This window comes from Mytilus galloprovincialis, chromosome 6 (genome assembly GCF_965363235.1).
Source record: "Mytilus galloprovincialis chromosome 6, xbMytGall1.hap1.1, whole genome shotgun sequence".
In the NCBI taxonomy this organism is placed as follows: domain Eukaryota; kingdom Metazoa; phylum Mollusca; class Bivalvia; order Mytilida; family Mytilidae; genus Mytilus; species Mytilus galloprovincialis.
Window position 1 is genome coordinate 34,381,174 of NC_134843.1, and position 10,948 is coordinate 34,392,121.

General features: G+C 31.5%; 1 protein-coding gene across 1 annotated transcript in view; it reads left to right on the forward strand.

The window, feature by feature from the left end:
- LOC143079434 (poly [ADP-ribose] polymerase 2-like) overlaps positions 1 to 10,746 on the forward strand; it is a 29,124-nt gene extending 18,378 nt beyond the window's left edge. Inside the window, exons 10-18 of the mRNA XM_076254772.1 lie at positions 3,437 to 3,521; positions 3,740 to 3,878; positions 4,989 to 5,052; positions 5,778 to 5,909; positions 6,505 to 6,629; positions 7,328 to 7,427; positions 8,288 to 8,386; positions 9,073 to 9,197; positions 9,903 to 10,746. Of these exons, the coding sequence (XP_076110887.1) occupies positions 3,437 to 3,521; positions 3,740 to 3,878; positions 4,989 to 5,052; positions 5,778 to 5,909; positions 6,505 to 6,629; positions 7,328 to 7,427; positions 8,288 to 8,386; positions 9,073 to 9,197; positions 9,903 to 10,053 (1,020 nt within the window). The 3' untranslated portion in view covers positions 10,054 to 10,746. The remainder of the gene's footprint in view (positions 1 to 3,436; positions 3,522 to 3,739; positions 3,879 to 4,988; positions 5,053 to 5,777; positions 5,910 to 6,504; positions 6,630 to 7,327; positions 7,428 to 8,287; positions 8,387 to 9,072; positions 9,198 to 9,902) is intronic.
- Positions 10,747 to 10,948: the final 202 nt, after the last annotated feature.

A 10,948-nucleotide genomic window follows, 5' to 3' on the forward strand; every position in this document is an offset into this window, starting at 1 on the left:
ACCCAAAATTATTTTCTTTTATCTAACTTTAGTTTGCCTCAACCAAATGTTATAAAACTTATACTAAATGTAAATAAAATGCAGTTTGAGTTTAAATGGCATCACTTATGCCATTCTTTAGTTATATTTTTTGTGAATTAAAAAATTGCAGAATTTGCCTTACATTTTTAGCTCACCTGGCCTAAAAGGCCATGTGAGCTTTTCTCATCACTTGGCGTCCGTCGTCGTCGTCGTCGTCGTCGTCGTTAACAATTTTTCAAACATCTTCTCCTCTGAAACTACTGAATGGATTTGAATGAAACTTAAAACGATTGTTCCTTAGATTATCCTGCACAAAGTGTGTGCTTCGATTTTTGATCCGTCAAAAAACATGGCCGCCGTTACTTAAAATAGAACATAGGGGTCAAATGCAGTTTTTGGCTTATATCTCAAAAACGGAAGCATTTAGAGCAAATCTGACATGGGTAAAAATGTTCATTAGGTCAAGATCTATCAGCCCAGAAATTTTCAGATGAATCAAACAAACCATTGTTGGGTTGCTGCCACTTAATTGGTAATTTTAAGGAAATTTTGCAGTTTTTGGTCATTATCTTGAATATTATTATAGATGAAGATAAACTGTAAACAGCAAAAATGATCAGCAAAGTAAGATCTACAAATAGGTTAATATGACCAAAATTGTCAATTGACCCCTTAAGGGGTAAATGTCCTTTAATGACAATTTTTCACAATTTGTTCATCATATTTGCTAACTTTAAAAAATCTTCTCCTCTGAAACTACTGAATGGATTTGGATGAAACTTAGCATGATAGTTCCTTAGATTATCCTGCACAAAGTGTGTGCTTCGATTTTTGATCCGTCAAAAAACATGGCCGCCCTTACTTTAAATAGAACATAGGGGTAAGTTTTTGTGTTTTGGTCTGTTTTTCTTATACTATATGCAATAGGTCTACTAAAATTGGTGTATAGAATGATTGTAAGGTGTACATGTCTAGCTGACAGGTGTCATCTAACCTTGACCTCATTTTCATAATTCAGTGGTCAAAGTTAACTTTTTTAGTTTTGGTCTATTTTTTTAATACTTTATGCATTAGGTCAACTATATTTGGTGTATGAAAATATTTTATGATCTATATGTCGGTTACGCAGGTTTTATTTGAACTTGACCTCATTTTCACAGTCCATTGCTAAGTTTTAAGTGTTTGTGTTTTGGTCTCATTTTCTTTATTTATAAACAGTAAGTCATATATATTTGTAATATTGAAGAATTGTTAGCTGTACATGTTTGCCTGGCATGGTTCAATATGTTCAATAAGGCATTGTTTACCAGGTGAGCGATTCAGGCTCTTGAGAGCCTCTTGTTAAGTCATGGCATCTGCAACGCATTCCTCATTTATTTTCAAACTGCTTTTCCAATCATTAGGAGATTATACACAGATTCCATTTTTGATGGAGAATATGATCTTGGGGTCAATTTTTACATAAGTTTGGTAGGAGATATATTGGTTCCGTGGTCTGATTTGAAAAGGGAAATTGTTAGAAATGATTATACGACTTGATTCAATAAAAAAACACATTCTAATATGATATGCTTCTTTTGCTTTGTGAATAAACCCATGCTCTAAATCTATATTTTATTAACTTTAAACACTTCCAAACTCTTAAATGATGCACAATTGTTACTAATTCATTTATTATAACTAATGTGTTGCAATTCAAAATTTACATATTTGACCTTGATATAACAACTGTTTATGATGGCTGTTAAAAAGTCCTCCCTCTGAAAAATCACATTGCCGATCGTTTTCTTGTTTACAAACAAAAAAGGGAGGTTTATGGAAGAGCCTACACAAACGCTCTACACTTATACACATCGGACATAGAAATTATCTTAATTGTCCTAATCAGAATCTAAATAATTGATGCAAGTTATACTTTATTGTAGTTCTAACATGGGCAGGCATTGTATCAGTGTTATTTTAGCCCTCACTATGGCTCGGGCAAAAATAATTACAAATATAATGCCTGCCCATGTTAAAATTACAATAAAGTATAGTGTGCATCAATTATTTCTTAATTGAAAGATTTGAGGTAAGTGAATATGAGACCATATCCAAATATATATGAATCTGTAGAAACTTGTATGAGTGTCATATAACAGTGATATTGTTTGCCTTAAATTACTGGAAAATAAAGGCTTTTTCCCCTGGAGAAGATTCCCAATTTGAAAAAAAATGGCTTAAAATTATTCCCAAAAAGACAACTTTTTTCCCAAACAGTGCAGTCTCAGTAGTAATTGTGCATGAATACAAACTGGAAAACACTCATTTAAACATTTTTCTTGCCCAAAATGACTATGTGCAGATTTGAGGGTCTATTTATGTATCATCACTGACAATTAAGTGTCTTATTTCAAATAAGGGTTTACCTCTTGAAAGGGGTCTGCAAATTGAAGTTCCAGTCAAATTCATGGTCATTATAAATTTCCCAATTTGATGAAAATGACGCATATTTTCCCAGTAAAAAGAAGTAGAGGTAGTTTTGAAAAAAGCCAACAATATCTCTGTTTATCATATACTTAGCATTGATATGATAGCTTTTGCATATGTGTAATGAGCGAAGTACACAAGCCATAATTTCCCACCTGGGCTGATAACCCATATCAGGGGCGTCTCGTGCAAAAACCCATAACAGTGCTTCTCGTGCAAGTTACTTCTGGTGTTATCGATTGTTTCCTTTTCCATTGTGACGTCAGATATTTTTTATGATGACGTCAAAATTTACGGGAACTTTTGTGGGGATAGCTTAGTACTTACTAACAAATGCCGTTGACAATTAAGAATCATTTTTATAGTACAACAAACATGGAGTAGTAATGATCATAAAACTCTTCCAAATTTCCAATGTTTCAAAATGCCTCTATAGGAAATGTTACCATACATATATATATGGAGGTAGTGATGCTGTTGTTGGACAATTTTAGTATATTTGATTCATGATTTAACTTCTTTATAAAGTTTTTGACTGTTTTAGTTATTGCATTTGTTTATTTGCCTTACATGAAACTACTGTCGGAAGTATATGATAAAGCGATTAATACATGGCCTTTTCCATATCAGCCTGGGTTTCATCCCTCGACCCATATCAGCACCTCGACTCCGTCTCGGGCTGATATGGGGGTCTCTGCATGATACCCAGGCTGATATGGAAAAGGCCATGTTTTAATCTCTATATAATATACATTTTGTAGTATCAAATATTTTTATATGAAATTGATATCTGAATTGTCATGTTCACTGAAATTATTTAGGAGTACATACTAATAAATTTGTCCATCTTATTCCTAAAATTTTCAATAAGTTAACATGAACCATAAGATATATTTAGGCAGGCTTTTTAGTACAGTCATTGTTATTGAAATATGTTTATTTTCAGAACTTGATAGATTTGATATGTGATGTAAAGTCTATGGAAGATGCTGTCAAAGAAATGAAATATGATGCTAAAAAGGCTCCATTGGGTAAATTCTTTTATTTTTATTCGTTTCATGCTCCCATCCGCATTATTGTAACTAAACAAGTCAGAGATCACATCAATTTGAAACTTAGTACACTTATTCATTATGATGTCTTCAAATGACAATAAATTTGGGTTTAAATTACATAATCATTAAAAACATTTATTAAAGATGCTTGAAAAATCTGAAAGTGATTGCTAAATAAATTTTCTTTTGAACAGGTAAATTAACAACTGACCAAGTGAAGGCTGGTTATGCATCATTGAAGAAGATAGAAACTTGTATAAACAAAGGAGATTTTGGTCAACACTTGACACAAGCCTGTAATGAATTCTACACCAGAATACCACATACTTTTGGGTAAGACAATTATACAAAGGTCAACCAAGAATCAGAAGCAACACTTATTGTTAGGGCTGTCACATAAAAAATATACAATAGACTCGGGGAAGGGCAATTTGATTTTTTTACATTAGGTGGGTTAAATTAAATTATATTGTACAAGTTAAAAATGTATGCGGGTTTTAAAAGTTCCTAAGACGGGTGGTTATTCTGTAATAAAAGGTCTATCCCTGGATACTGGTTTCTATGCAGGTTTTTATGAAACAGCCCATAGTTCTTCACATGATCATGTTCTTGTAAAAAGAGATTTCTTATATTGATTTGACAGAAACTTAGAATATGAATACAACATGGTTATACTCTGATAATATTTATTATACCCCCGCTTTAAAAAAATGGGGGTATACTGTTAAACCTCTGTCTGTCCATCCATCCATCCGTCTAAGAATATTTTTTGTCTTGTCTTTCTCAGGTACTACATCATAAGGATTCTGAAATTTGGTTTCACTGTTGATACAAGTTAGCTATACCGTGTGATGCTTTTTCAGATTCATCACTCAACAATTTCATGTTTACCAAATATTTATATGTCTACACTATATAAAATATCCAGTTGCAGCGGGGGTATCATCAGTGAGCAGTAGCTGGAAATCAAAGTCAAATTTTAATCAGTTTCAGAATTGTGAAGCAGAACAAAAAATTGTTTAGAATGTGATATTTTTCAGCTGAAAATGATCTTTTCTCCTCATTTTATGGAACAATTGGAACCAATTTTAAATGGCCTTTAATTATACACAATGGAGGTGCATGTAATATTATTTATATGCCCTACCTATGGGCATTATGTTTTTCAGTCTCTGCATCCTTTCGTCTGTTAGTCTACCCAGTCGTAGTCTGTCACATTTCAGGTTTTTGGTCAAGTAGTTTCTAATGAAGTTGAAATCCAATCAACTTGAAACTTAGTTCACATGTTCCCTATAATATGATCTTTCTAATTTTAATATCAAATTAAGAGTTTCTACCCAAATTGTACGGTCCACTGAACATAGAAAACGATAGTGCAAGTGGGGCATCTGTGTACTATGATCACATTCTTGTTTAGAAATCTTGTGTTTTGTTTGCTTTCAGTATGTCACAGCCACCATTGATTAGATCAAAAGAAGAAGTAAAAGCTAAGATTCATTTACTAGAGGTAAGATTCATTTACTAGAGGTAAGATTCTTTTTATGTTATTTAAAAGCATTATAAAATTGTAAACAACTCAACATCAAAAAAAGTAGGAAGTTAATGTGTAAAGGTTAAAATAAGACCACGAAATATGGCTGACCATTTTGGAGGCTAATTCTGTAAAAAATATGTGAATGTATGATACTTAATAACAGAAACTAGAAAATAGCAGCATTGTCAATAAATTTGGAATGTTTCACATCTGGGGCAATTTGTGCAATTGACTTTCCATAGGTGGCAATGGAAACCTCAGTCCATATCATAAACCTGGGTGTGTGTATGATGGCTGGTTTTCGAAGTTAAGACATTTACACATATGTGATTATTTTTTAGGGGTACGAAGTGAGACTCATTTTATTGTAATTTAGCATATCCTGAAAATTCTTTTATGATGCGGCTCCTCATGGTAAAAAATTCCTTTTTTCACACAATAAGTTCTTTGAAAATTTAATACTTTGAATACATTTAATAACACCATAGTTTTCACACATTTATTCTATGCTCCTCGACTTTACAAATCAACACAAATGGTTAAAATAGAAACATGTCTTGTATCACTACACAGAGATTTTTTGTTTACACACAACTTTTGAGGCGCATTAGGGATATTGACTCATCTGAATTCACCATTTCAAATATAAACTTTTAAGAATTTTATATACTTTACTTCGATTTTTATTCTTTCTTCAGGCATTAAGTGATATTGAGATTGCAATTAAAGTACTGAAACAAGGAGATATGTCTGACAACCCAATAGACAGACATTATAAATCACTCAATGTTGATATTGTACCTGTAGAAAAATCTTCAGATGATTATAAGGTAAATACACATGCTTTCTAAAACAACACTGATGATTAACACGTGGGATAAACACATTATAGATCAATGTATTGTTTGGTCGTTTGTTAACATTTTGCTACATTTTAATTTTTAGTCCCCTATAGATGAAGTTGAGAGGACTTGAGGTTTGCACTCTGTCCATCTGTCAGTCCGGCAATTCAGTTTTTCACACTTTTTTTTTTCCATGCTTGAAGTTGTTGTATTGTTTTATCATGACAAGTTACAGATCAAGTTTGAATTTTGTTCCAGTCTGATGGTTTTGTGCAGAGTTATGATCCTTGGACATAGAAAATTCAATTAAATAATCACTTTTGGAGGCCTTTTTTTTCATGCTTGAAGATATTGACTTGATGTTTGTCTAATAGTTTACACCATTTATAGATCCAGTTAGCATTTTGTTCCATACAATGAATTTTATCGGGAATGGGACAGTATGCAATACTCTCAGCATGCTTGTTAGAGTAGTTGTTTTATCATAGAAGATGAATCTTAAAACAAATATGAATTTGTATCATTAGTTTGTAATTGATTTATAACAGATCTTTTATTACAGTGTATACTGTTTTTGTTTCAGATGGTAAATGAATATTTACTTAATACACATGCAGCGACTCATAGTCAATATAAGATGGAAATAGTCAGTCTTTTTGAGATGAAGAAACATGGAGAAGATAAAAATTTCAAAGACCTTGGAAACAGGTGCTGTATGAATCATGTGAATGTAGAAGAAACAAATTTAAATAAAAGAAGCATTATTCTAGAGTTTTGTAGGGATGATATTGGGGACTATTCCCAATGACAAAACAGACATAACCATTATGCTTGTCAAATTGTCCTTGGTAGTGAAAATCTGCTACTGAATATAAACTATATGTGACTTGAATGGAGAGTTGTCTCATTGGCACTTGTACCACATCTTCTTATATCTTTATAAAAAAAATTACTTGCAAGATGATAGTCAAATCAAATGATGAAAATCACTGATCTCATATAAGAACAGGAACTGAAAAAAGACATTAATCAGTTAAATCATTCCAATCACAGAGCACATGACCTGAAATCGTGATAATTGCTGATTAGAATTGTATGACAATGATGAATATTCATTCTACATTTACATAATTTATACACAAAGCAAAATAAAGGAAATTTTATTAAAGTATGTAAAATTCAAACAAAACCTATTTTGAGATATTACAAGTTCAAAAAGAGAGAGTGATTTGAATATTCATCAGGATATGAAACTTTCAAACAACCTATTTTGAGACATTACAAATATTGAAAAATAAGTGAGTTTTCTATTCATCAGGATATGGGGGGAGATTGAGTCTTCTGAAATAAAGCTTATTCAATGAAATATACCATCTATAAACATATCCTATGTATATCCATTACAGACAGTTATTGTGGCATGGTTCTAGACTGTCAAACTGGGTTGGAATTCTTAGTCAAGGTTTACGCATTGCTCCACCAGAAGCTCCTGTAACTGGATACATGGTAAGTTACCAGATAGAAATTCTGTGTCAAGAGAGGCAATTTTTTTAGTGAAAGTTCCTGTCATTGATAAGTTGGTAAGTTATCTGTTAAATATAGGGATGTCAAAAGATCTGAAATTTAATACTCGGATACTCGGTCAAGATACTTGAGTACTCGACTACTCATTGCCATCAATAGTTAAATACTCTTAAACCAAGGTAGCTTTAGTCAACCTGCATGTTCCATTGTCTTAAGTAAGTTAAAGGTTATGGTCAACTTTTGTAAAACTTAAGGACCTATACACCTGAATATATATAAACTCTGATCTATATCATAATTACCCAAGTTTTATTAATTTGATTGTCATAAAATAAAAACATCACAGCTTCAATCAAAAGAGAGAAAAGGAAATTAGAATTAACCGAAAGGAAGAGATATTTTGTATTAATTCATGACACAAAATCCTCACATGCATTTGACAAAACCGAAACCAATAAATATTGCAAAAACGTCGTCAAATGGAATTTGTCAGTAAATTTCTATGTAGAATACTGTAAATAGGGAAATTAAGTGTTGGGTTAGTTTCACTTATTTTCCAATCACGTGATATGCACAAAAGTAGGCCCTGTGTGAATGTTTTATATAAAGCAATATTATTGATGTGAAGGGCAAACTTATATTTGAAGCACTAATTTAACACACAGGCGTAAAAGTTTAAGGATTAAAGTCATGAATATTACAATTTGCTAACAATCTATGTTTAAAGTATCAAATAGTGATTGAAATAAAAATATGATTTATAATTTATCAAATTTTATCATAGCATCTATTATTTATAATACTATATGTTTATAAATGGTTTTTTTCTTTCTTATTTTCAGTTTGGTAAAGGTGTCTACTTTGCTGACATGTCCAGTAAGAGTGCTAACTACTGCTTTGCATCAAGATCTAAAAATATTGGTTGTATTTTACTGAGTGAGGTATGTGAACTTAATCCTTACTACTCCTGTCTTTTAATGGACAGGGTATCATTTCATCAGGTAAATATTGCACACAGTGCAATCAAAAACCTATTGTTACTGACTGGATAAATATATTGAGCCTTTTGTTCAGGTTGCGATTATTCTCTTCTTGTGTTTTTTAGAAAACACACGCTATAGTGCAATGAGGTGATCATTCTGAAGATCATATATATGCACATGTCAAGTCATTGATTATATTTACTCCTATATCCATGTTGCAAAACAATGTGTATGTGTATTACCATACTTGCAAAACTCAAGTTATTATAGTAAATAAAAAATTTCCTGCACCGCCCAGATTACAATTCTATATGGCAATTTAAATGTTACTTTATACCAAGCATAAATGATCAATTGACTAGAAACATAATTTTGTAAGGATTGCTAAAAGTTTAGTGAACATTTTCTGGTTGATTTTTTTTCCAGAGTTAAGGGACTTTAACTGCTAGATTCATGCCCATTTTCCAAATGTTGTACACTAACTTGGTATGCTCTCATCAATTTACTTGAAACTTTAATCAAAGTTGGGATAAGTAAATACACCTTTGGTGAGGTGGGATTACCATTTTTGTTTCTAGAGGATACATTGTCAGGCAGATTTATTGTGAAGTACACATTAACATAGAATTATATTATTATTTCAGGTTTCATTGGGCAAAACGAATGATTTATTAGCAGCAGATTATAAGGCAGATAAATTACCTGCAGGAAAACACAGTGTAAGAGGCTTGGGATCAATTGGTCCAGACCCCTCAATGACCAAAACTTTGTAAGTATCAAAATAAAACATAAGGTCCAGACCCCTCAATGACCAAAACTTTGTAAGTATCAAAATAAAACATAAGTAGATATAGGAAGATGTTGTGGGGGTGCCAATGAGACAACTCTCCATCCAAATAACAATTTTAAAAAAAGTAAACCAATAAGGTCCAGACCCCTCAATAACCAAAACATTGTAAGTATCAAAATAAAACATAAGGGAAACAATAACTATGAAGGATAGTTGTCTCATAAGTTTTTAATATTCATATGTATGTAAAAAAAAATCAAAATCACTTAAATCAAGTGTTTTTAGTATCCACCAAAATACATGTTTTTCCCCAATTCATGAAAATTCCTTTTTGAAATACTAAGGCTTTTCTTCCTCATGAATCTATTGCCTTAATTGCTGTATTTGGCAACACATTTAGGAATTTTAGTCTTGCATGCTCTTCAACTTCGTACTTTCTTTGGCCTTTTTTAACTTTTTTGGATTCAAGCGTCACTAATGATGAGTCTTTTGAAGATGAAACACACGTCTGGTGTTAATACAAAATTTAATCCTGGTATCTATGATTAGCTTATTTCCTACCTAAGTAAATAAATGAATTTACATTAGTACATTTTATTTCTTGGTGAAGGTTACCTTAGAAAAGTCTATTTTTTTCATACAAATTCATTTGACTATATGGTAAAATGTTTCTTTTGATTTCAGACCATGTGGAACCGTTGTACCTCTTGGTAAACCAGTTAACACCGGTGTGAAGAACCCTTCAGGATATACACTGAACTATAATGAATTCATCGTCTATAATACTCAGCAAATAAGAATGAAATATCTTATACAAGTTAAATTCAAGTTTTAAATGAGTTGGTGATATACTGAGGGGGAAGTAGTTACAATGATACCAAATGTTTACTTCTGTTGTTAGAACAAACGAATTATTGCACAAGTGTAGTGACAGTATTGTGCTTGACACTTTTATAGATGAATTGTGTGGTGAACAGTTCTAGTGTAGCCTTCTGGTTTTATTGTTTATAGATATAATACCATGTTGACTTTGAATAGGTGAGATGAATCTATAAACTTGATGTAGAAATGAGTATTAATATGTTGCAATGCATTGGCATCAAGAACAAAAGGAGAGAGACTTATTTTCCATAGGTTTAAAATTATAATCATGAAAAAAATGTGAAGGTTGTATTTTTATTTTTTTTTTATAATTTGTAAACTATAAGTTTATTACATTAGCATTAGTTATTTGTTAGAGTGCCTCACACTAAAATGTACAAGCATGTCCTTATTGACCTGTCATATATTCTTGTGTCAATTTTATTCACAACATTTTTCATTAATATGAAATATTTCATCAAACTCATTTTTATCAATAACTTATTTCATCAAATTTAAGGATTAATATGTTTTTGCCTATACTAAAATGTTATGAACTCATTACATTTGTAAGGCTATATATCATTCATTTTTTATGTATACTGTTCTGTTAAGTTCTGTAGTTGTTAGATTTGAAACCTCTTAAAATAAAAAGATTTAAACCTTCTTTGCTCCTGTATTTATGGATTCTCTTATCGATGAGACAGTGCTCAAGTTAAGGTGGTACCCAACACTTTCACTAAAATTAATTTGGCTCGTTTAATTTTCATAAAATTTTAACAATGCGTTTACTTTCACCCTTTAACAAAAATATAAAAATTTCAAAAATTTTGAACCAACCGTTTTGTCAGAAAAATTACACTGGTTAT